General features: G+C 54.1%; 1 protein-coding gene and 3 non-coding genes across 4 annotated transcripts in view; 2 read left to right on the top strand and 2 right to left on the bottom strand.

The window, feature by feature from the left end:
* VAC14 (VAC14 component of PIKFYVE complex) overlaps window positions 1-25,687 on the bottom strand; it is a 94,698-nt gene that overhangs the window by 64,660 nt on the left and 4,351 nt on the right. Inside the window, exons 2-12 of the mRNA XM_060083786.1 lie at window positions 20,640-20,790; window positions 20,166-20,333; window positions 19,293-19,355; window positions 18,647-18,754; window positions 17,983-18,092; window positions 17,592-17,698; window positions 16,459-16,593; window positions 15,840-15,992; window positions 9,713-9,776; window positions 2,015-2,159; window positions 1,723-1,788 (exon numbers count right to left, since the gene is read on the bottom strand). Of these exons, the coding sequence (XP_059939769.1) occupies window positions 1,723-1,788; window positions 2,015-2,159; window positions 9,713-9,776; window positions 15,840-15,992; window positions 16,459-16,593; window positions 17,592-17,698; window positions 17,983-18,092; window positions 18,647-18,754; window positions 19,293-19,355; window positions 20,166-20,333; window positions 20,640-20,790 (1,270 nt within the window). The remainder of the gene's footprint in view (window positions 1-1,722; window positions 1,789-2,014; window positions 2,160-9,712; window positions 9,777-15,839; window positions 15,993-16,458; window positions 16,594-17,591; window positions 17,699-17,982; window positions 18,093-18,646; window positions 18,755-19,292; window positions 19,356-20,165; window positions 20,334-20,639; window positions 20,791-25,687) is intronic.
* On the bottom strand, window positions 14,775-14,845 carry TRNAG-GCC (transfer RNA glycine (anticodon GCC)). Its single transcript has one exon. It is a non-coding gene; the product is annotated as a tRNA-Gly (tRNA).
* TRNAG-GCC (transfer RNA glycine (anticodon GCC)) lies at window positions 23,062-23,132 on the top strand. The gene has a single exon. It is a non-coding gene; the product is annotated as a tRNA-Gly (tRNA).
* On the top strand, window positions 23,772-23,842 carry TRNAG-GCC (transfer RNA glycine (anticodon GCC)). Its single transcript has one exon. It is a non-coding gene; the product is annotated as a tRNA-Gly (tRNA).

The following is a 25,687-nucleotide window of genomic DNA, read 5'->3' as shown; positions in this document are numbered from 1 at the left end:
GGCTGTTAGAGGAGCACCCTCCCGCCTCACCCCCTCTGATCACTGTCCCCAGGAGCAGCTGCAATCCCCTCCCCACCGGAGGCCCACAAGATGGGCCCCAAAGCCCCACAACACCTGGCACTTCAGCAAATCGAGCTCCCACAGCCACAACCTGAACAGAGCTGTTTTATGGACTGCGTCTCCACCGGCTCCCTTCAAATGCACACGCATGCAAAGACCAATCGCGAGCAAAGAAGGCTGGATGGGCTTAAACAACTCCATTTAAAGGACTGAAGACTCAGCTGCTTCCACTGCAGTCCTCAGGAAGGACCCAATCAGCAAAGCTATTCTCTCCCTTTTTGTATTGAAATGAGGGCCGTGACTGTGCAGTGAGTCAGTCCTAACTCAGGCAGAACTGGGCCACGTCCACCTGGGCCTCACACTGAAGCGGTGGTGGGGGAAAGGGGGGGGATGGCGTGTGTGTGCACACGCGTGTGTGTGGTGGACAGGCAGGAGGGGACACGGGCAGCCTCCCAGACCACCTGCTTTGGGTTTTCTGGAAGTGCAGAGTCCCTGAGAGGACCTAGAGGTGGACATCTGCCTGTCTGCATCTCTCTTCAGCTCAGGTTCAGGGAAGCAAAGTCAGGCTGCAGGGCAGCTGCCCTGGGCTCCACACAAGCCTGGTACCAGCCCAGGAAGGAACGAGGTGCCTCCTGCTATGGGAAGTCATGAGCCACGTCCCTCTCCCTCTCTCTCCCGCCGCTCCAGCCCGTCTGCTCTTCGTTCCCGGTGGGCAGCTGGGAGGTCCGCAGGTGCGCACGAGCCTGATGCCTCACGGAGCCCACAGCTGCCCGGAGCCCCGAGGAGGGAAGAAGAGGGGAGGAGAGGGGTGGGTCAAGGCGCGGGCCGCCAGCGGCCAACACACAGCCTGGAGCTGGTACTGGCGGAGGGAAGGGATGCTACCCCGGGAAATGGCAATACCCAGCTACAAATCCTGCCCCTTGGCTGGGAAGCACCGGAGTCCTGGTGAGGAAGTCCACGGAACAGAACACTGCCGGGAATGGTGTGGGGAGAGGCGTGCGGCTGGAGGAGCCCCTCCCCCACATGGCCAGATGCCGGGTCCTGCTTCCCCTGCCCCACTTGGGGTTACTCCTGCTGCCTGGGACGGGGCCGGCCTCTCCCTTCAACTTTCGGTGACCCCAACAAACGCAAAGCTTCAGGGTCCGATTTCAAACTAGAGGTCAAAATGGAGTCCAGCTGAAATGAATCACAACTAATGCTCCCTGGGTGCTTAGCGGGTGCCCAGCACAGCACCTGGCATTTTTCGTGGGTCATTTCGTTCTCACAACCCCGTGTGCTCTTACTACCCCGCCGGACAGAGAAGGAAACTGAGGTGCAGAGCCGGGCAGTGACTTGCCCAACTTTGGGCAGCTAGGCGGGCTGGACCTCGCCCTTGGGCTCCCCATCACCACTCTCCACGGCCTTCCAGGGACAAGGAGCTCCCCGCCGGAGCAGTTTCCTTGCCAGTGCCCTGACCCAGCGCACTCTTCAGAAGGGCCCACAAAGAAAGCGTCCTTATTCCCAAAGCTGAGGGCAGTAAACAGCTTTTCCCTTAATGGATGCACCTCACCAGGTAGGAGGAATAGTGTGATTTTAGGGGTGTTGATTTATGAGAACAACAACAACAAAATGAGCACCCCTCAGCTACACAATCCCAACATAAAGGAGAGGCTGGCAGCCTACCTCGTCGGATTCATCTGATAACGTCTGGAGTAGGGTAGGGAAGAGGCTGTCTGTGTGCCGGAACATCTGGAGAGCAGAGAAGCAGGGACCCACGTGAGCTCCCCCACTGCAGGGAACACCTCCCAACCCCCCCTCAAGACACCGAGGGCTCCTCAGGCATCTGCCACTTCTCTCCTGGTCAGGGTTTCTCCAGAACTGCAACGACCAAAATCCTACCAAGTACGGGCAGGCCCTCAAAAACCACCCAGAAGCAGGCCTCTGGCTTGGAGGGCTGAGGGGCCCGGGGGCTCACCTTCCGGGGGGTCTTGATGTAGAGGTGGTAGAGCCACTTGAGGACAGCGATCCTGGTCATCATCCCGATGGCCATGTCGCTGAGGTGGCAGTTCAGCACCTGCACAATCCCGTCGAGGTGGAGGGTGACCGGGGCCCTCTCAGTGCTGTGGGTGAGACCAGGAAGGAGCCAGGTTGAAGCCCATCAGGCCCCCTCCCCTAGAGCTGCAGACGCACCCTGGCCCCGCACACTGAGAAACGCACGCTCAGCCCGCTGTCCCGGGGCAGTGGCAGAGGGCACGCACCGCGCAAAGCGTTCAGAGGGCCCCTCTCCCTCCGCTCCCCTCCTCCCTCTCCAAGGTAGGAGCTCCGACAACCACGTCTGGGGAGGAAAGCCATTCTGCTGGGCGGCCACCCGCTTCCCCCTTTTCTCTTTCCAGCACTAGCAGGCTTGTACCAGAGAAAACCTCTCTTATATCAACGAGCTCTGCCCTAGCAGACCTCATGGTTGAAAGACTGTTTAGCGCCCTCAGGGCATTACGTCCAGACCCTTTGTTGATAAAACAAAACCACCACGTCCAGAGAGTCCAGGAGATGGCCCCGGTAACACCCTTTAAATCCAACAGGTCCTTCACCAGGCACCCAAAGAACACTTCTCCCTTGAGGACAGGGATCGTGGCTCTTCACCTCGTCACACTCCAGGGCACTCAGCACCACGTTTGGCCTGGTTGGGAGGCCTTGAGAGTTGCCTGTGAAGCTGTAACATTCTTGTTTGAGTCGGGGAAGAGGTGACACAGCCTCTGCCTACAGAATGGAGCTTGTTCAGAATGCCTTTGCTCCAGTGGGGCACAGGCTCCCCGCTTCCCTGGCCCAGAGCCTTGCTGGTCTCCAGGCAGAGAAAAGTCCCGCCAAGCAGCCCCGGGAAGGTTGGGTGCTGCTGGGACACTGACACTTAGCCCTCTGCCCAAAGCATGGTGTCCAGGCATTGGCCAGGGTTGTCAGGGATGGGGACGGCAAGGACAGATGTCAGGGAGGGGCTCCTTTCCCCTGCAACGCAGGACACTATCGTTTGCCTGTACAAAACGGCCTTTCATGGTATTTCCAGGCTGTTCAATTATTCATTTGCATCAGGATCTCAATGCCTGTGCTTTTCCAATTCGCCTGCAGACTCCCTGAAGCTCATTTGAAGTGAATTCCTAAAGGGCATGATCTTAGCTCTGTTAAGTGCTAAACGGAACTGCTGGTTAATATAGTTTGATGATTCCCCATGGTGCTCGCTTTGGGGGTGCAAGTGGGCATTCTATCCTCTGGTGGTTAGAGGGGCTGGGCGTGTGAGTGACACGGCCCAGCAGACCTGAGCCTCTGGGTGGGGCTGCCACTGAGATCTCCCCAAGAGCCATATGTCTGGAAGTTCTGGGGTCTTCTGAGGATATTCAAGCATCTGGGTTCTTTGGTAGCCTAAAACAGATGGGGAAACTCCCCCACAGGCAGACAAGTCCAGGGTGGCAAATACAGCCTCCCGGACAATCTCTTAATCTCTCTCACACTCACTGTCCAACAGAAACATAATGCGAGTCACATATAGAATTTTATGTTTTTTGGTTTTATATTAAAAAGTAGAAAGAAAACAGGTGAAATTCATTTTAATGATATATTGTAATTAACCCAATACACCCCAAATGTCACTTCAACACAGAATCAATATAAATATCAATATATAGATTAGCAATAAAGCACATTATATTCTTTTTATGTCCAGACTCTTTTAAACCCAGCGTGTCTTTCATGCCCTCAGCACCCTCAGCTCAGACAGACCACGGCGTGCACACTGGGCAGCACGTGCTAGCAGGCCATCCCAGGGCTTCCCAAGCATTTTCTTTTCTTCTCTGACAATTTCCTAGACACTCCTCTCCCTCCTCCGATGGCCAGGACTGACTGTCTCATCTCCAAGTTCCTCTTTTCCCCACAGCACTGGCCTCCTCCTGGGCTCCTTCTGGGGTGCTCTATAAGCTCTTCTCCTCGGGTGGGCAGGAACCCATGGCTGGAGACACTTCAGATGCCTACCTGCGGCCCAAGGCCTTAACAAAGCGAGCTCGGAAAGCAGTGGGGAATGAACGGAAGCCCCTTCCCTGCCTGCTCTTTCCTGACCCCGTGAACCCAAGGTCTGCAGTGAGTCCCTTTCCAAAGCAGGAGCTGCCACGTGGGGCCCAGGGTGCCGTGAGTGTCCCATGTCTGGCAGGTTGCTGTCACATTCTTAGCTGAAACAGCCCTCAGGAGGGAGGCCTGGGGGACGCAGGGCTGCACTGATCTAGCACAGCTGTGTCCGGCTGGTGGGGAGGAAGGCAGTGCCAGACCCAGCTCCCCCATCCACCCTGCAGTTCAGGCCCAGTGGGGTGTATGAACCTTGCTGGGGTAGGGGAGACAAGATGACACACGGCTCTGATAACAGTGATGATGGCGATGGTACTCAAAACGCTGATTACTCATGTTCTGGATAAATACTCTGTGCCAGGCATCATGCTGAGCTCTGTACCTGCACAGCCGCATTTACCTCCCTCAAGGGCCCTATGCCAGCAGCAGTGTTGTTCCCATTCTGGAGACGAGGGAATCAGAGCACAGAGACATTAAGTAACCTCTCCACGTGACACAGCTGGGAAGTGGCGGAACTGGCAATTAGAATACGAGCATCCGAGTCCAGAGTGGCCTCACCCACCACATGGCATTGGCCCCTAATGGGCCGCACTCAAGAGAGTCCACGGCAGCACCATTTCCACGCGAGAGAGGACACTGGGGAAGCCTGGTGCTGATCTTTGTTGGGGGGGGGGGGGCGCTCCCAATCCAAGTGGCCCAAATAGGATCCCAAGATGCCAAGCATAGACAGCTGCTCGGCCAGCCGGGCTCCTTAACTCACAGTGGTCCCGAGATGCTCCTGGCCAGCTAAGCATCTCTACTGAGGGCAGAAATCGATGCCCGTTATGGCATCTCCCTCAGGTGGCGCTCTGTTGGGGCCAAATAGCAAAGGAAGGATTTCATGGAGCCGGCGTGTAAACCGGCAGCACTGTGTGTACTAACAGTCTCCGACTTTCCCCACAGCAGTCCTCCCCAGACACGGGTACCTTTGGACTGATGGTAAGGCAGGGGTCAGCTTCAAACAACCAAGAACTTCACGGCCGAAAGAGGCTCCATGGTTCACGTAAACCATGCACAGATGCACAGATGGTCAAAGTCCTTTGATGCACAGATGAGACAGTATGGGACCTGTCCGAGGCCATGAGGCATGGAGAACTCACTCCCTCAGCTGGAGACGCTCTCCCTGGCTCCCACTTCCCTTGGCTGGCTGGAGGTGAAGGCCATGGGAAGCAGGCACAGCCCAGGGCACCAGGGAAAGGGAGGGTAGATGATCCTGCCCGCCTCTGAGGGGACAGCTCTCAGTTGCTACGCCGGGTGGGTCGGCTGCTGTGTGCTGGGCTCTGCGCGTGCTCGGTGGGAAGCCGGGACTCTGGAACCTGGGCCCCTCCTAGAGCGGGCACACTGCACCCTGTGCTCAGCTCCTGAGCTGCTGGGCTGGAGCCGGAGGTGCGCTCCCTCCGCCCTGGCTTACCTTACCCAGAAAGAACAGAACGGAGCTCACTCACAGTTTAAAACACATTTCTGCACCGGTTCCAAAATGTCTAGACTAGTCACTCTTGAGGGCTTTTGAGTTATTTCAAGGTGTCTCCAAAACTCCATTTTCACGGAGCACTTTCTCATAAAGCATCTCATAATGAAGGTCTTACAAGTATATGTACTATGACTTCTAAATGAATGGCGCTACTGTGGCTATTAAAATATTGATTTATTGAATACAGCTTCTGATACTTATAATACATCGTGATAAAATCCAGCGCTTCTCTCTGGAAAGCAGCACTTTATTTCTGTAATGTCTAACCCTTGATGGCACTCATATGTTACAGCTCTAATCAAATTAGAACAAAGGTAAATCTAACAGAGAACTGTTGCTGAATTCAAAGTTGTTTTTTATAAAAGATCTTTACTAATTCTTTCAATCAGCAGGTGCTATAAGTTGGGAAGCACTGATTTCTAGATCTTTCTGCTTGCCTTATGCAGCCAGCTATACCAGAAGACCTGTACTAAATGTCCCCGATGACACTAGTCCTCAGCGAGGCCCAGGGCTTCAGAATAGAAGCTTGTGCCCAGGGCAACGCCTGTCCAGGGCTCCTGTATCAGGTCACAGGCCAACATGCAAAGCTCCTGCAACTCTCCAACTGTGACTAATGAAGCTCAAATGCGTGGGCCTGGGGGTCAGACAGACCTACTAGCCTGAATTCCAAGCTGGTCACTAGCTAGCTGAACAACTTTGGGCAAGAAGTTAACCTCTCTGGGCCCGTATCCTCACTTGTAAAATGGGGATAATGACAAGGTTCTTGTAATAATAATTGTAGCTGAAGTGTGTAAAGTGCTTTCTGTGGGCTAGGCACCATTCTGTGCTCTTTACATGCTTTAACTCATTTAAGCTCCATACCACTATGGGGTGAGCAGATCACCACACCCAGTTTACAGATGAGGAAACGGAGGCAGGGAGAGGTTAAGCTGCTTGCCCAGGGTCACACCGCCAGGCATGGTGAGGTCAGGCTGTGCGCTCAGGCAGTGGGATTCCACGGCTCAGAGGATTCACGGTGATGAAGAACGTGCCTGGTGCACAGAGCAGCATTAGACAGGGAGAGAGGGCGAGAAGGAAGGGGTGGGACGGAGAGAAAGAGGTGTACACTACTCTTCCTTAACCCTTCCCTCAGCTGCAAGCACGCTGCCTCCAGCCCTCTTCCCCTGCCTTCCCACGGAGTCCCGTTTCCAGCTCCGTATGCATTTCTCATGCTCCTGGAGGGTGGAGGAACCCAGCCTCCGGGACCTGGAGCCCTTCCTCACTACAATGACCTCGTAGCCCCTGCTCATTCAGATGGCTCTCCCCTGTGGCTACTGTTCACCCGGGGCCGCGTGGGGCTTTCCCAGCATCTTGGGACAGAGGGGACATGAGGAGGGAGAAGCGGCTTATGCTCTTGGGTTGTCAGTTACTCTCCCTGTGTTTAGGTCCAAGTGAGGATTTAAAGATCAAAAAAAAAAAAGTCTGGGGTGCAAGGATTGGCTTCGAGTGTCACCTCGATTGAGTGTCACCTCGCTGACAGTGTTCTGCCAGGGGGGGACGCGTCTCTGTCATGGGAGGGGACCCCAATTGGGCCGCTGCCCTAGGCTGGCCTGAACTTAGTAAAAGCGGCACCCGCGGGCAGTGCCCTGGGCGAGCGGCGCATCTGGAAAGCCACAGGTTTTCGGTGTCCCTGGAAGATGCCATCTTGCCCAAGCTCAGTCCCCCTCTGGCAGCACCAACTGGTGGAAGTAGGCACCCCACCCTCCTGTCCTCAGCTGCCATCTCCAGTGGGTGGGGGGCCGGGCTCAGGTTCCACGACTCTGAAGGCCGCCCTCCTCTCTGGCATAGCTAGTGACTCAGATCGGCAGCTGCCGCGAGGAAACCTCCGTTCGAGGGAAACAAAGCACTAGATAATTTGTTCTCATTTGGGTTTTTAATTTCAAAGATAGGACTGGTGTTTGCTGCTGAACGACGGGTATAAATCAAGGCACTGGTTCCAGCCGGGTGGTTCCCGGCTGCAGCACAGGAACCAAGGCCTCCTTCAGGCGAGCGGACCACCGCTTCCCAAGTCAGGAGGTGGAGTCGTGCCTGCCCCACAGGGCGGTCGGTTGTGTCTGGTCTCTGGTCTCTGCTCCTCCTGGACCTCCCCAACCCCCAAGGAGCATGATCATCCCCTCCCTGTGGCCTAGATTAGTAACAAGTCTGAAACAGGCACTTCTGTTGCCAGTTTTGGCCCCCTCCCTCACCAATCCTCCCTGGCGCTGCCAGAGGGGCTTCTAAACCACAGGGCTGCCCCCCTCACTCCCAGGGCCTTCAGAACTAAAGCGATTCCTCTACAGGTCAGGCCAGTCCCCCTGCATCTCCATCCAGACCTCTCCCCCGAGTTCTGGAATCCAATATCCAAACCTGCTTCCTTAACCGCTCCTGGGGGATGCTCAGAGCCACCTTGAACCCAGCTCTCGATGGGCCTGCTCACACACCCGTTCCTCCTTCCGCCCCTGCTTGGGAAATGATACCAGGATGTCCTGATCTGGCTCAAGCCCCAAATCTAGAAGTTCTTCTTTCCCTCATTTTCCTCCTCTCACGCCAACCATCCCTCGGCAAATCCTGTCAATTCTACCATCAGAACAGATGTCAAATCTATCAACTTCCTCCATACTCTGCCGCCTCTTCAGTCTGAGCCTCTATCCCGTCTGACCGGGATGTGGCGGTGGCCCCCTGACCAGTCTGCACCCACCCGAGTCCCTCCTAAATCCATTCTCCACACAACAGCCCCGACCTCCTGTACCTCCTCAGCCCTAAAGTGGAGATAACGCTACTACTGACCCCACGGGATTTAAACATCAGCAAAACCTAACGATGCAACACAAAGCATTGGGCACAGCCGGGCCCCGGAAGCCCTCCCCGAGCGTTCAGGGTTGTCAGCCAGCGTTCCAGCGAGCCTCAGCTGGGGCGCCAACGCTTGCCCCCAACACCGTCTGAGCCCCCAGCAAAACCATCACTTCTCTTTCCAGTAACTTCCTGCTTACTTCTCTGCCTCCCCACTGGAGAACCTCAAGATCAGGGACCACATTCAGGGGTCGTATCTTTATCTTGGAACCTGCAGGGCTGAACACAGGCTCTGGATGTGTGTGATGACTAGCTAAAAACAAATAAATGAACAGTGTTTATTGGCTTGCTTGAACAATGTGGGAGAGGTCTTAGGAATAGTCCACATTTATAATCAGTACTCACTTTGAAAACACCTACAAGGCCCTTAGAGATAAGAATAAAAAAATGATATAAAAGGAGAAAAGATCCTAAAGGTCTGAGGAGAAGAGAGTCTCTTGGGGTTGAGTGTATATTTTCTCTTCATGAGTGACCCGTTCCCGTCCACATTCAATGTTGAATTCAGAGGGAAGAAACCCCTTATAGGAGAACCTCCATCTCTTCCAGCCCCACAGCCAATCCTTCCCAAGGAAAAAGTGACATGGGGCAAGTCCAGGGGACGCAGACAGGGACAGAATGGTGATGATTCCCTCCCAGGGGAATGTCATCATCCTGCAGAGTATGGCGGGGGCTGGCAAGGATTACGTCGCTGCAGCATTACAGCCTGCACTGCCCCCGTGTGGAAGGCTGCACCATTACAGCCGACCTGGGCGCCTGGGAAAGGACAGCTCTTGCATCCCAGCCTATGCACCCTCCCTGCCTGTGCTCTGGACTCTCCTTGAACGGCATTCCCCGGCCCCACCGCCGTCAGTCTCATCAGCCTCGTGTTATCCTCGACAAGCGAAAGGGGCTGGGCAGAGGCATCTGCAAGCATCTCCCTGTGGTCATCATGCATTAGCTACACTCTTACAACTTGTATTTACTCACCTCTAACAGTTTCTAATCCCTCCCAAGAGGCCATGTGTCCATCAGAACCGGGTTGGGTGCGCTTTCTTAATATCCTTCAGACTCCCTCATCAGGCACTTCCTGTGCCCACAAGTAGCGGCCCCAAGCAAAGTCTGCCTCAGGGCTTTGCTGCAGTCTCCTGCACCCAGGGAAGATCGAGCCTGCTCACTTTCCACAAACAGCTCTGGCCAGAACAAACCACTTACCTGGCTGGAGTGAAGACACTGATGCCGCTACTGAAGCTGGAGTCACAAGAATCATTGGGCCCTCCTGGGGAGAGAAGGAGGAAAAAGGCATCATGATAAAGGCTGTTGGAGTCTTCAGGATGAACAAGACCCCTGTCACAAGGACACACAGACCCTCTAGTCCCCAGCACCTTGATTGTGGCTCTTGGAAAGGGATGTAAGTCTGGAGCCCTGAAGACCCAGTGCCTACTCATTCCCCAAAGCTTTTGGACAGTACCCATGATTGTAGGTTTTTAGGCACAGTGATCTCACAAGTGGGGGGTCTCCAGGGCTGGACATATCTGGGAAATCTCAGAAGGTGTTGCTGGTTCAAGGACCATGGATGTTAAAAGTGACTTCTGGAACACTCAACATCATAAGCCATCAGGGAAATGTAAATCAAAAGCCCAATGAGATACCATTTCACACCCACCAGGTGGCTTAAATAAAAAAGACAGATATTAGTAGCAAGTGAGAGTGAGGATGTGGAGAAGCTGGAACCCTTGTACACTGCTGGTGGGAATGTGAAATGGTGCAGCTGCTTTGGAAAACAGTCTGGCAGCTCCTCAAAAGGCTCCAAACAGTTAGTTACCATATGGCCCAGCCAGTCCACTCCTAGAGAAATGAAAACTTACGTCCACATCAAAAACGTGTACACCATGTTCATAGCAGCACTATTCACAACAGCCATAAAGTGGAAACAATCCAAATGTCTATCAAATGAATGGATACACAAGATGTGTTGGAGCCCTACAATGGACAATTATTTCGCAATAAAAAGGAAGTACTGATCATGCTACGTGGATGAACCTTGAAAACATTATGCTAAATGAAAGAAAGCAGTCACAAAGGATCACATGTTTTGATCCCATTTATATGAAATGTCTAGAATAGGCAGATCTCTATAGACAGAAAGTAGATTAGAGGTTGCCGAGGACTAGAGGAGACAAGGGTGTGATGGCCGTTTTCTTAAATTAAAAAAAAAAAAACCTTTTGAGATAATTTTAGATTTACAGAAAAGTTGCAAAAATAGTACAGAATTCTCGATATTCTTCATCTAGCTGCCCCTAATATTAGTATTGTACACACCCATAGCTCAATGATCCAACAGGAAAGTAGCATTGATACAGTATTACGAACTAGACTACAGATCTAATCCAATTTCACCACTCGTGTCCTTGGTTCCAGGATCGAATCCGGAACCCCACATTGCATTTAGCCCTCCTGTCTCCTTGGTCCCCTCCAATCTGTGACAGGTCCTCAGTCTTTCCATATCTTTCGTGAACATGCTTTTGAAACCCTTGGTCAGTTACTCTGTAGATCTCTCCATTTGGGCCTGTCTCATGTTTTCTCATGACTAGGCTAAGGCTATGCATTTTTGGAAAAATGCTTCCGAAGTGATGTGCCTTCTCAGTACATCAAATCAGGGGTACATGATGTCTATCTTTCTCTTTACTGGTGACATTAACCCCATCACCCAATTTATGGTAGTGCCTACCAGGTTTCTCCCCTGTAAAGTGACTGTTTTTCTTTTTGTAATGAATAAATATCTTGGGGAAGATACTTAAGACGAGACAAATATCCAGGTTTTTCCCCTCATACTTTCCCCCACTGTTTTTATCATCCATCAGTGGATGTTGCCTACATTTAGTACTATGGAGTTTGACTAATGGTGATTTTCTATATTCCTCTTTCCTACTACATTAACTGGAATTCTTCTATATAGAAGAGCTGTTCCTTCTCCGTCATTTACCTATCTATCCATCCATCCATCCATTCATTCATTTATATCATCATTGACCCATACATATTTATTTTATTCTGTGGGTTACACATTAAAACTATCATTATTTATATTGTTTTTCAAATGGTAACAGCCCTGGCCTCCTAAAAGTTTTAAATTATACAACTAACACATAGTCTTACGCTAAAAATTCCTAACAAAACAAGGCAAAGCCCCCTTCTCTCTCATTTATTTATTTGGCTGCGATGGGTCTTTGTTGCTGCGCGCGGGCTTTCTCTAGTTGTGGCGAACGGGGGCTACTCTTCGCTGCGGTGCATGGGCTTCTCACTGCAGTGGCTTCTCTTGTTGCAGAGCACAGGCTCTAGGTGTGCGGGCTTCAGTAGTTGTGGCACGCAGGCTCAGTAGTTGTGGCTCAGGGGCTCTAGAGCGCAGGCTCAGTAGTTGTGGCACACAGGCTTAGTTGCTCTGTGGCATGTGGGATCTTCCCGGACGAGGGCTCAAACCCGTGTCCCCTGTGTTGGCAGGCGGATTCTTAACCACTGTGGCACCAGGGAAATCCCCACCTTCTCTCTTTAACCTTTAATCGTACTTTATGGGCAGGTAACTCACTGATTTACTGGTTAGGCAAGGGTCCCTCTCATCTTTTCCCAGTCTTACTTTTTGTTTTGTAAACATAAATGGGATCAGAGTCTATCTTCTGCGACTTGTTTTTTTCACGTCCTACTGTGTCTTCAAGCTGCGCCACTCCAGTTGTAAACTATGGATGTCCGAAGTCCCCCAGTAAAGGGGGCCTGGAGTTCCACGCTGAACAGAAAAGCTCCAAGCTGCCGCCTGTCCCCTCTGGTCCTAGAGGCCCTCTGTGGGACAGGGCACAGCCCAGAGGGGGCAGGAGGAGCTGTGGGCGCCAGCTGGGCCTGCTGAGCCGCCCGCCGTCCACCTGAAGAGGCCTGGGGAAAGGTGAGGAGGACACGCAGGGTAGCCTGGGTGGGCCAGCTGGGAGCAGCAGCTGGGGCTCCCTGCCGCTGGTGGCCTCCCTCTCTCCTGCCTTTTGGAAACACACGCATTTATAGATGAAATGATAGGATGTCAGAAACCGGCTTCAAATTAACTTCAACTGTTTCCTAATTTTCACTCTTAGATCTCACCTGTGCTTCCTTCTGCGTGGGTGTGGGCACTTCTCCAGGATCCATCAGAGGGGGCTGCTGCGGGGGAGGGTCAGGCACCTGCTGCTTTAATAGCTGTCGCCAAGCTGCCCTTTAGGAATGTTCTCCTGAGCAGTCATCCCCCCACCCACCCAAAGCCTCACACTGGGATAGTAGTAATCTTTAAAGTGTTTGCCAAGTTGATGAGTAAAAATGAGACACTGTTTTACTCTGCAATTCTGGGATACCCAGGCAAGCTGAGCATCTTTGGTTGCCCTTTTGTATCAGTTCCCAGACTCAGGAGCCCCTGGGCCTGGGTCTGAGCCTGACTTTCCTACTCACCCACTGTGTGACCTTTGGCAGGTCACTTGCCTTTGCCCCCATTTCCTCACCTGTATAATGTGCTAACGCCACTGCCTGCACCAGAGGCTTGTTAGGACAGTAAAGGAGCTTAACATTTGTTAAGATGAAAAACCTGACCCACATTCCTATTTATTTCCTAAGGATAAATTCTGAAATGTTATGATACACACTGCCAAATGTATCTACCAGACAATGCATTTAATGTATTTACTCTCCACCTTCTTCCAGTAGGAACGTCTGTTTTTTTTCCAAAATCTCTCCAGAGAATGTGTATTTCTCTTATAACCAGAGTTAAAAATGAGGGTGGGGTCAGGGGAGAGTGGAAGCGAAGGAGAAAGAAAAGATCCAGTTCAAATAACCTCCATGAAGCCCGGCCCAGTGCCCCCAGTCCTCTGTGACCACATCTGCTGTCACACGATCACTCATCTGAGGATCTGTCCCTGAACTCCTTGCAGGCAGGTCCTGGGTCTGATTCACTTACATCTGCAGTGTCCAAAGAGGGTGCTGATACATGCAGTCCCATCAAAGCTCTGCAAATGGGTGGATTCCATTTCATGCTCACCCATGGAGGTCACCAGTCTTCCACTGGAAACCGTATTTATAGATCTGGTCCTCACTCACCACAAGAACTTCCACCCCTGACCCTCTCCGATCCCTCACTTAGGACCCATCAGGGGCCCATTACCACCTGGGCAAAGCTGATGATAAAAGACAAGGGAAAAAAAAAGACAAGGGAGCAAAAGCCCTGCCCCTGGCAACCTTGCTAAGTAGTGGGTCTCATTATAAACAGACATTAAAACAACTTGACACTAAAGCACCTGTTATCGGGAGCGTGTGGCCTATGCCATGTGCTAAGAGCTTTACATGCAAAAATCTCCGAAACTCACAACCACACATAGGTTCCGTGTTATCACTGTTGCCCTATTCAAAGAATAAGGAATCCGAGGCATAGAAAGGCCAAGTGGCTTGTCCAAGGGCAACAGATATGAAGTCAGCAGGGCCAGGATGCACAGGCGGGCAGTTCTGACTGTGGACTCCAGTTTGTGACACCTGAGACAATCAGGGGACGTCATGGAGGGGAACTGGGAGGATGCATCAGGCGCCTAGGAACTCAGAATCGGAGAAAGGACACTGCACTGTGGACCCCCCAGCGGCAGGGCAAAGGGGGAGCCAGAGCAAGTGGAGGGGCCTGGGAGCAGTGTGACACGAACAAGGGCCTGCCCTGCCTGAAGCCTCTTGGTGAGGGGAGAGGGAGAAGCACGTGCCTGTGCAAGCGTGTGTGTGCGTGTGCTCACATGCAGAGGGCCTGGCTGACGGGCCTCACTGTGGGGCTTGCCCGGAGGTGTGCAGTGGAGAATGCGGTGTGCTGTGGGACACGCGACGCAGGCTGAGTCGGGGACAGGGGCACTAGAGGAGGGAAAGCAGACAGGAGGGTCCTGCCTTTGCCAGGCTAGAAGAGTGGAGCAGGGTCAGAGTGAGAGTAAGCAGGAGGGCTGGATGAACCCGTGGACTGAGGAACTAAATCCTGACTCTCTCGGACTGCTGGTACCTTCGTAAAGTGGTGGTTACAAGCTGAGCGCGTCCGGAGTGGATGTGGAGCCCCAGAGTTAACTGCGGCCATCTCTGGCAACTACTATAAAGTGAGCTCTGCATCGGGTGAAGTGCTGTTTATGAGGCAGTAAAACCTGAAAGCAAGCTGCCTGAATGTATCCTAATTTAGGAAAAGATTCTCCTGAGCCTGGAGCTGTTTTTAGGAATGCTTAGGAAAACTGTCCAAATAAAAGGTCACGTGAGCTGCACTGGCCGGGAATCGAACCCGGGCCTCCCGCGTGGCAGGCGAGAATTCTACCACTGAACCACCAATGCTTCAGCTGAATGCCGCTCTGCCCGCAGCTGTTTTGCTGCTCTGGCTCACAGTGGCACTGGCACGGCTGTAACCTGACACCTCAGATGGTCCAGCCTGGAATGCTGCTCCATTCTGCCGGCCAAATCCATGGGAGGAGGCCCATGGGGCACACGTGCCTGACATTCTGCTCCAATGAAAGGCAACAGGGGAAAAGGCTTTAGAACTTCTTTTGGCTTCTGGGGGGCAGGTTCCAGGCCTCAGTCTGTTAGCCTTAAAGATGGGAGTAGTTTCTGCATCAATTTACTCTTTGGCTGACTCTGGAAAGGAGAACATCACCCCAGAGCTGACTGGTGACCTCTCAGTGACGACAGAGGCCCAAGAGATTAGAAAAGTCTAGAGTTCTAGAAAACATTTGGAGAGTCAAACTCCAGACTCCAATCGGCATAAAAGTGGTTTTCTTCACGTTAAGGATAAACAAGACATTAATGTTAAAGGAGTTTGAAGGAGAGCAGAATTCCCAAGGACCAAATAAACCACAGCTGGAGCTTCCTTAACCCTCCCACCCCGAGAATGACTGGCACAGGAAAGGCAGCCAGCTTCCGAGTCACTGGATGGATGTCTACCGCCCAGACTCAAGTGAACCCTGCAGACGGTACTCCTGCCACGCTCCAAACCTTTCTACATCGACTATAGCTGAACCCAGAAGAGAGTAAAGAAAGCATTAATGCTCTTTGAGGCAGAAAGGGTTAAGAGCTATGGGTTCTGGAGGCAGACTGCCAGGGTTCCAAGCTGCCAGACTGCCAGATCGAGGTGCTGGTGCTTATCTTCCCTGCGCCCATCTGTAGAATGAAGATAACAGCAGTTCCCACCTCACTGGGCTGTTATTAGAATTAGGAGTTAAGCTATGGAAAGCAGCCCTGGCTGGCTGACTGAGGCCCCAGGTCAGGTTCTACAACCTCTGGGTCCCCGTGGCCCTCCCTGGGAGGTGAGGGGCAGGAGGCAGAGACCACTTACCGCTGGCTGTTCCCTCCTGCTTTGCCAAGGAGTCATCAGGGTTGGGCTCTGCCTGCTTCTGAACCACTGGCTTGGGCTCGTCGGGCTCGTCGTCCTCGGGGGTGACCAGCTTCATGAGGCTCTGGTTGCACACGTTGGCCACCTCCTTGATGCCTGAGTCCACTGATGTAGGGAGCAGCCTGACCCAGGGGTATGTTAGTGGGCAGACAGGTAGGCTGACCTGAGCCCCTATTCTCCCTGCCACGCTGGGGTCCCCGCAAGACGCTCCTATGTCTCCTCACAGGGGCCCTTCCTGGTGGACCTCTCATCAACAGGATTTCTTCCACCCAACGCGCGGCAGTGTGAGCTCAGAGACTGGCACCTCGGGACCCGCGAGAGGCCCTCCAGATCTGTAAGTAACCAGGTGAGCTTTGGGGATGGCGGCATTAGCGCCACGTCCCTAGTCCTGCCCTGGCTCTCCCTGTCCACGTTTAGCTCCACCTCTTGCTGCTTTGATGCCTGGGGAAACGTGGAGGTATGACGGATCCTAAGGGAGCCCCCATCCCCCACTCCAGGGTCCTGCAACTTTATGGCCCCCTTTGGGGCTGCTCTTGTTTCCTCTCTCCAGAGTGAAGGATACTCTTCTTGCGGTCATCATAGGCCAGGCAGGGCAAGACAGCGGTCAGGATCCCAGAAGAGTAGGGCAGCATCACCCGGCCGGCCAGCTGGATGAACTCCCGCATCCAGCACATGGCTGTCAGCTGGATCAGGTCGTCTGGAAGGGGAATTGGCGGGTTCCAGGGGGTCAGCATGAGCAGCCAGAGTGCCCCTCCCACTGACCATGCCCACAGATGGGACTGGAGAACTGGAGAGCACCCGAGGGCTGGCACAGCTTCGAGCCTCACCAATACTCTCGCCCTTGCTTTTTCCTTCCAAAGGAACACACAGGTACCAGGGTGACATGGAGTTACAATCCTGCGGCAGACTGTAAGAGTAACCACAATTCTCTATCCCTCCTGTGTCCACTCCCCCGTAATGGGGCTCTGTGGCTTCTCTCATCAAGAGCTGGAGTTTACTTCCCCCATCCTGGTATCTGGGCTGGCCCTGCTATTTTGTCCAAGAGAAGGTGGTAGAAATGATGGTGTGCCTGGTTCAAGCCTAGGCCCTAGAGGCCTTGCTCATGTCTATCATGTCTCTCAGAATCCACTGATGCCATGTGAATGCACCTGGGCTAGCCCACTGGATGATGAGACACCTGGAACGACTGTTCCTGTTGCCACAGGTGACAGCTGGCAACAGCCAGACGTAAGTGACACCACTGACCATGAGTGACACCTCAGCCGACCCTCCAGTTGACTGTAGGCACATGATTGAGCCCAGCCGAACCTGGCCCAGGGGAGCAGGGCCACCCAGCTGATCTGAAGACTCAGGACAATAGCAAGGGACTGCTACGTGAAGTAACTGCATTTTGTGGTGGTTTGATACTCAGTAGAAGTAAAGAGATACACGATCCCAATCTCCAAGCATTTCGATTCACAGTGCTAATGCCAAGCCTGCCAGCAAAAAGGCCTCCAGATCTGACTCCCCTCTAGGGTCAGACCAAGTGAAAGGGCCTCCATGTTGACAGAATCAGAATCTCTCTCACAAGGACCCACCGCTCCAGGACCCACTGTCACACTGATTCACACTCCCACGAGGACCCTCTCTGAGATGGGGAGACAGAAAGGTGCTTCTGAGGAGGTGGTGGTGGCCTTGGGGCCTTTACACACTCACCCGTGGTCTGGCAGTGGATCACCAGGATGTTGGCCATCTCAGCAAACTTAACACTGGAGGGGTTCTTTTTAATTTCCTTCAAGAATTCTCCAAGGACCACCTCACACCTACCAATGAGCAAAGGAGAAAGGAGACAGCTCATGCAGCCAGAGCCAGAGGAGCCTGCACCAGTGCCATTTCTGCTGTGCTCTGGGGGACACGCTTGTCAGATGGACATTTTTCAGAGGCTGGGGGTGGATGATCTCCTAGCTCCTCAAAGCAGGAAGCACACGAGCCACGAAGAGGACGGTGAATTTCGTGTTCTCCCGCCGCCGCCTGACTGTTGGGTGTGGGGTACGCGTACGCACCAAGGGGCCCCTGCAGCCGCCTGCCCCTCCCCTCCTCCACTCACATTTTCCGAATCTCTTTGCCGTTGTCGCCCAGGATCTGGAAGAGTCCATCCAGGATCTCCGGCAAATAATCCAGCAGGTTAATGTCTGGCACGGACTCCAGAACCAGGATCTGCCCCAGGGGAGGAAACCATCAGGGAAAGTCACCAGCCAGAGAACCTGCATCTCCTCGCCCATCCTCCGGACTGGCCAGCGAGAAGGGGCCCTGCCGAGGCATCTTTTCAGGGCACTGCGGGTGTCCCATGGCGGGGGCGGTGCTAGTAGCTGTTGTTTCTGTTCAGTGGGCAGGGGAACGGCAATTTAACCCCAGGGCAGTTCAGATGCCCGGGGACGGGGCAGGGGGTGTGGGAGGGAACCCATGGAAAGGGTGGGCAAGGCTAGAAGAGGTGTGACAGCTGGAGGAGCACAGCTGGCTTCCAAGGTAAATCTGGGTGTTTCCGGAGACAAGGAAGGAACCACATCCTCTTCAGAGGCAAACGTGATGGGCTTTGGGGGCAGAGCTGAATAAATGTGTGTTCGGATTATCTGGTGTCACTGGCTCCTAGAGGGATAACAATGAGGCATCCCCACAGCCACAGGGAGTGCCCAGGTGAGCCAGAGAGCAGACCTCACTCAACTAGAGGCTCCTTACGGCTGGAGAAGGAGTGTCGCGAGGCCAGACCTTACCCAGGAGATGATGAACTGCCGGGCGTACTGGTTGTTGGAATAAATCCTCTCCCGCAGCAAGGGGATGAAGCCCACCAGGTCGAACTTGTTGCTCTCCGTCACGATGTCCTGTGGGTCAAAGGCATGAGAGCTGCCTGCTGGGGGCGGGGCTGCCTGACCTGGCTGAATCCCTGGCCCGGGCTGGCTCCAGGGGTCAGGTGGACACAGAGGAAGATGACGGAGCCTGAGTCAGGCAGGAGAGGCCCCCGGAGCATCCCTCCTCACACAGGCCGAAGGACCAGCAAAAAGGATGCACTGAAAGCAGGAATCAAGGTCGAGAGAACTAATCAAAAGGCAAAACCCTGCATCTCTGTGGTCTGGATCGAATGCCCTGGTGAGCTGAGCATAAACTGCCCCTGTCACTGGGGGCAGGGTGGGGTCAGCATGAGGGGACATTAGGGTGACAGAATGGTTCTGTATTTTGATCCTGCTGTAGACATAACTCTATACTCTCATCATAGAGCTGTATACGATTCCATTAACTGTATGTAAATGAAAAAAAAATTTTTTTAATTACGAAGAGCATCCCAATGATAGAATTTATAAGCTGTACAGACAGATGGAGGAAACAGATGCTAAAATAAGAGTGGGGACCAAGTACAAGTACCTTTAAGAGGCGGTCTAGGAGCTCAGAGCCGCTCTTCACATTGGGGTCTGGGTCAGCAGCCAACTATGAGAGAGATAGAGGTGGAGAGAGGGTCACTGTCAATATATAAGACAAGGAATCCACTGAAGTCCAACAGCAAAGGCCTTGGGGCAGCCTGAACATGCATGGGCACCTCTTTCAGTGCACAGATGGAAGACAGGCAGGGGAGGCAAGGGGGTAAAGCGGAACTTGGCAATGCCGCCGAGATGTGGCAGACCCCCGCTCTGCTCAGGGACCGCCGGGACCCGCTGCCACCAGTCAGGTGGTTGCTTCCCGTTGGCCTTCCTCAGGGCTTTCCAATCTTACAATGCTGGGTCCTCTCTCCACTCCTGGAAGAGGGGACGGATCAGCTGTGAGGCTGATCCTTTAGAAACGACTTCAGGGAGGAGAACTCCATGACGTTGAGAGAGGTGCTGATGAGCTATCAGGGAACCCAAAGCCTTTCTAAGCAGGGCTTTTTCTGGAGCTTATGGGCTACGCTCTCCTTGAAGGGGAAATATAGTCTGTACTATGGAATCACCACCTTCACCTTCTATAAGGGAGGTCAGTGCTCTCAAATGACTGTTTTTTTCCCCTCCAATTTGTGGTGGACTGATGCATTTGTAAAATGCACTAAAGATAAATTAATAGAGGTGTGGGGGAAAACAAACATAAGTATTTACAAGCCCATCTAAAAAACATATCATTAGATTGAACAGACAACAAGCACCCCTGGCAGCATGTGCTTATCTGCTCCCACTGCATCTGGGAAAAGGGAGGCCAGCACTCAAGGTCCTGAAAGGTCAAGTCAGGTGTGTCGGGCGAGCTCAGCCCAGTCGAGTGAGGAGCGGTCACCTTACTCAGCCCGTCAAAGAGCACGTTGAAGTGGGGCAGCACAGCGCCTCGGGCCACCTTGACGATGTTGTAGAGGGCCTCACACGCGTAGTAGCGCAGCCTGCTGTCAGCATCATTGAAGCAGGTCAGCACCGGCTCAATCAACTCCTTCAGGTAGAGCCCCGAGTCCTGCGATGGGGCAGGAGCAGAAGCAGCTCAGAATGGGTCAGACCTCGGGGACCCAGCCCTCGGCTCCCTTGGAGACGCTCAGGCCCTCGAGTGAGGGCTGGGCTAAAAGACCCTTTGCAAGTTAGCCTCCCGGGATAGGGGCCACGCCCAGGACCCAGGGTGCAAGGCCGCAGAGCCAGCCTTGCGGTCTGAGATGTGGAGAGAATGGCAATAAAGAAAGCACAAGTCTGCAACACCCTGCTGGGGCTCGGGGGTCAGGGTCAAGGCCCTGGCTGGTCTGTACGTCCCTCCAGGAGAAGGGCTCACCTTGCCCAGCGCGATGGAGCAGGCGGCCAGGCCGATGAGGCCCCCTTTCCGGCTGTGCGGGTGCTGGGACAGGGCAAACTCCTGAGACAGCGTCTGGATCACATGCCTGATCTGCACGGTGTTGTTCTGGGCCACGAACTCCCGAACCAGCCTGGAGAGGGAGCAGAGAGGGGCTGCAGGACCAGCGGGATCAGGCTGCTCCTGCTGCTGCCGGCTCTGGGGCCCGGGGCTGGGGTGAGGGAGGGAGATGACCTATTTAGAAAGAGGAATTGGGAGTCAGGCGTCTCAGGGCAGGGCTTTCCCAGTTCTGCTGCTGACTGGGAGGCGTTGGCTGGGTCACAGTCCTTTCCCTTTTCTGGGTCTCCGTTTCCCTTTGTCTACGACGGAATGAAGAACAGTGAGCAATCTCACTTCTGGGAATCTGAGAGAATGCAAGTGAATGTCCTGCTGGGGCCCCAAAACTGTAGTGATCCACCATCTTCATTCAGTACTTGCTCAGTGTTGCAAGCAGTTCATGCACCCAAGTGGTCCTCTGTGTCTGTGTCATTGTTTCTGGGGATCCACAAACAAACAAGTATGTGTAGCAACATGGCACAAGCAACACCACAGAAGCAAGAACCCTCCCTGGGCTGACGGGGAGGCGCCACCTGAGTCAGATCTTAGCACCATTAACAGGCCTTTTCCAGATAAAGAAAGGAAGGCAGGGAACCTCAGGCACAGGGAAGAGCCTGGCTACAGGTGGGGGCCCCGGAAAGACACGGTGTATTTACGGAGGGTGAGGAGTCCAGTGTGGGGAAGGGGTGGCTGGGGACAGTTAAAGGAAAAGACGCGCCGGTGAAAGGTTTCCAGCAATGGGGTGACATATTTATGTCTACGTTTTGACCAGAGAGGCTGCCCTGGGTGGGGGTGGCCTGGTTTGACAGAGGGAGACTGAAACATCTCCCAGGGAGAACACCGCAGCTATCAGGGTCAGGAAGGGGACCTGAAATACGGCTGAGGCAGTGGGAAGCAGCAGGGAGAGGGGAGAGGGCAGGAAGGGTAGAGACGCCTGCAAGGTGCCCACCTGGGGGCTGATGCTAGCAGGGAGAGGGGGTCTGAGCGAGGCAGCGCCTGTGGTCGCCCTGGGGGGATGCCCCCAAGGCAGGCCCCGCCCGAGTGGAGGTGAGCACAGGGAGGCCCAGCTCCGTCAGGCACCAGCGTCTCCTTTCAGAGCCCAGTGGACGTGAAGACACTCTGCCCTTCGGAGGCTCACAGCGTCTCTGCGGTGAGAAGCCTCATGTGGGCAAATGGTGGCGTGAGGGGCCCAGACAACCACTGGGGAGCTGCGGCCTGGGGGTCAGGAACATCTTCCCAGGAGTGGAACTGAGCTGCACCTCGGAGGAGGCAGGGACCCTGAGAGAAGGAAGCAGGTGTTCCGGGCAGGAGGAAATGTGTGGGCAAAGGCAAGGAGAGAAAAATAGCCAAATGTGCCTGGGGTCCAGAGAACAGCAGGACATCAACTGGGATGAGCCGGCCTGGCAGCTCAGATTCAGGAGAAGGGATCTCACGTCACGGGTAACGGGGAAGCTGTTTACGGGTTTTGAAGAGATGGTGAAAGGGTGTTTTAAGAAGCCCTGAGATGGATGGGAAGGGGGAGACGGTCCCATCATCAGCTAGGAGGGACTAGAACCCGAGTAGCAGCTGAAGGTGTGATGAGGGAGGCCTAGAGATCACAGACTTGTCCGAGTAGCTGCCTGGACTCATTGCCTAATTGCTCTGTGCCCATCACAGCGGGTACATGGCTCACCTACGGCATAAATGGGGGTCTCAAGCGGCTCAAAGAATTTTAAGGACAGTCAAGTCCAAAAGGTATTAATTAGTTTGTGTGGTTCCAGCTCGGTGTCAGGAACCTGCTAGCAATCAGCACTGTTTAAATCAGTGTGCTGTCCTGTGAGGCTGTGACCACTCCTGTAAAAAGGCTGTTCAATGGGGATTACAGGGCTTGATAAAGATTCAATCCCGCAAGTCGTAGGGGGCATCTATCCTGTGCCTGGGACTGTGGCCACAGGTGAATCAAACAGGCCTGACTCCTGAGCTGGCGGACGTGGGAGCAGAAACAGGGATTCCAGGAAGGGGCTGCGCAGATGGTCTGTGAGGGGCCTCTTGCTTTGATCTTTATAGGGTGTGATTCCACCAAGCCCACCCCAGGGGGCTGAGGGCTGTGGATGAACCAAGGGCCTCGGGAGGAAGCCAGTTCCAGAAGTGCCCCCTCCCTAAGCAGTGTAATAAGGCGCAGCAAGGATGGCTCTACACAAACCCGTTGTTTTCTCAAACAGGACAAACCAGCCAGACGAGGCCCAGTGATGTTTCAGAGCTCTCTGACTACTGTGACAGACACAGCCTCTTGAGAAAAGCCCTGCAGGTGTACCAGAGAACAGCCAGAGCATTGGTGGTTCAGTGGTAGAATTCTCGCCTGCCACGCGGGAGGCCCGGGTTCGATTCCCGGCCAATGCAGTGCTGCTTTTTGGCCTCTTCCTGGCAAGCTCCCCCAGACATCCTGCTGCAGGATCCAGCTCCTCAATCACGCCCGGCCTGCAGCAGCCAAGGGTGCTGCGAACCTCTGAGCACACTTCCCTGCTTCGTGAGCACGAACAGCAGCTGGCTTCTCCACAGAGGCACCCCTGGCTGTGGGACCCTTCACCCCGTAAGGGGATTCCTTCTGCACCCCCTGAGCCTTGGCCCGTCTCCAGCAGGAAGCTGTGCTGAAGCCTGTGAGCTGTAAAACAGCTCAACACACCACGTGAACGTGGGATGGGAGGACCCACACTTCAGAGAGGAGGAAGTCCCCAGAGTCTCAGTGGGCTTTTTGCTACTGAGAAGGAACGACTTGAGCTCTACTTCCTGTCCTGACGTCTGAAGGCAAATCAACTTCTCAGGCAAACACATAACCCGCACACACACACACACACACACACACACACACACACACACACACACACGCACACACAGCCTCCTCCTGCCATCTTTCCTGCTCTGGAGCCTAAGCCTCTGCCGTTGCAGCTGTGCTGATGTGGCCTTCCAATCTGTGAATCAGCGTACACACAAGGGGACTGGTGTTAAAGGGAGGTGCTCACACAGCTGCTCACAGCTGGAGCATTGGTGGTTCAGTGGTAGAATTCTTGCCTGCCACGCGGGAGGCCCGGGTTCGATTCCCGGCCAATGCAGCAGCAAACGTTTTTAAAATCATCCTAAGAGACTGGATTTGACACTTCACACTGCCCACAGAATTGGTGATACAGTCTGAAAAACCTAGAATGACTTTTTTCTGGCTTGAGTTTTCCATGCCTGTTTCCTAAATTCCACAGAGACCTAGATCTTGTGTCCCCTTGTTCTTGAGGAGTCCAGGATGTGGGGATCACCAAAGCCGCTGCAAGCAGCTGTGCCTCCCCTCCTGCCCAGACAGGCTGCCCGGGGACTCTGACTGCGATGCCCCTGGGGAAGCCAGGCCGTGTGTGTTTCTGCTCCGTCCGTGTTAGAGCAGCCCTGAGAGTGGGCGTAATGACATTCATGAGGCTCCAGCAGGGCAGCAAAGAAGACCCAGCCCTGCCAGCAGCACAGCCCGTCCGGGAACCACCTCCTCGCCTGTCTCCTTGTTTCAGGTCACAAACGGTCCCTGAGCCACCGGAAAGGGCCCTCCTCCCCACCTCCCCACTTGAGAGTCGGCAAAGGGGACGCATTCGCTGCCCCTGAGGGGCTCTCTGCCAGAATCCCGTGGAGGGGAAACAAGAGGCCTCAAGGACTTTCATGCAAAACAAAAAAAGTCTGGTGAGGACAGTGCAAGGTGAGGAGGGGGCAGGCGAGAAAGCACAACCGGCAGCTTTCGTGGGGAGGGAGTTAGGTGTGGCTTCACGAAGGTCAGCTTTTGCAAGGGGTTCTGAAGGATCAGTAGGTGTTCATTCAGGGTGAGGAAGCCCAGGCAGAGGGAGCAGCATGAACCAAGGCTCGGAGGAGGGACAGAGGCCCTTGGATTGGCAGCACAAAGCACACAGGTGGAGGAGACGTGGGTGACAGGGCCAGAGAGGCTGTGCCCACTCACGTGCTTGGCAAAGGAAGTGGCCGTGAGCAGCCACGGAAGGTACGAGTCATCTGCAGCGGTGGGTGGTAGGATTTGAACAGCGTTTAGGGAACTCTGAGGACTGCAAAGGCTGACAGAGACCAAACGGTGGGAGAGCACGAGGAATGGGGCACTAACGTCGGGTGACAGCGGGCAAGTGTGACAGGGACTCCTGAAGGGGGAGGAGATGGGCAAGGGGTATATCTGTGTTCAGCACCCTGCGACATTCCCGTTCGCTCTACACCAGCTGCAAGGTCCCCCCACCCCGAATCTTACCAGGACGCAAATCAGGGCACCCCAGGTCAGTACAAATACAATGGCCCATTCAGTTCCCGAGGGCCTGGAACCCCAAATCTCCATCTGCTCTTGGAGGAAGAATATTATCAGTGTCCAGGAGAGCGAGACAATGACAGACAGTGGTTGCCTGTGGAGGGGAACCCTGACAACATGTTCTCACCAAAACCATCAGTTCTTAGAGCACTGGGCCTAGCCCTGTGGGTCACCCCTGGGGCCACAGCAGGAAGACCTGTCCCACGAACCGAGCCCACGTTCTCTACCTGACAGGGTGATCAAGACAGGGCCGGCTGACCCCTGCCATCTCACAACTTTCCTCTCCAGTAAGGGCTTCTTACTGGGCCCTGCTATGCTGCTCCTTGGACACTTCCTGTTCATTCCACTCCATGGGGAAGCTCCCGCTCCCGTCCACATCCTAGCCAGCCTTCAAAGTCCAGTTCACATCCAACCCCCTGCTTTTCCTGACCATCCCAGGAAGGACCACTCCTCCTCTGCACGCTGAAGGACTCGGTGACCCTGCAGTCTGTGCCCAGCACTGCACCATCGAATGTCACGGGTTCTTTCTCACGTGTTTCATGTTTCTAGCTCCACAGCTCCAGGCCAGAGTCCCTGAGGATAGACTGGTGCCACGATTCTCTGCCTCTTGAGCGCCAGCCCTCTC

This window comes from Mesoplodon densirostris, chromosome 19 (assembly GCF_025265405.1).
Source record: "Mesoplodon densirostris isolate mMesDen1 chromosome 19, mMesDen1 primary haplotype, whole genome shotgun sequence".
Lineage (NCBI taxonomy): Eukaryota > Metazoa > Chordata > Mammalia > Artiodactyla > Ziphiidae > Mesoplodon > Mesoplodon densirostris.
This window is presented reverse-complemented; position numbering and strand designations above follow the sequence as displayed.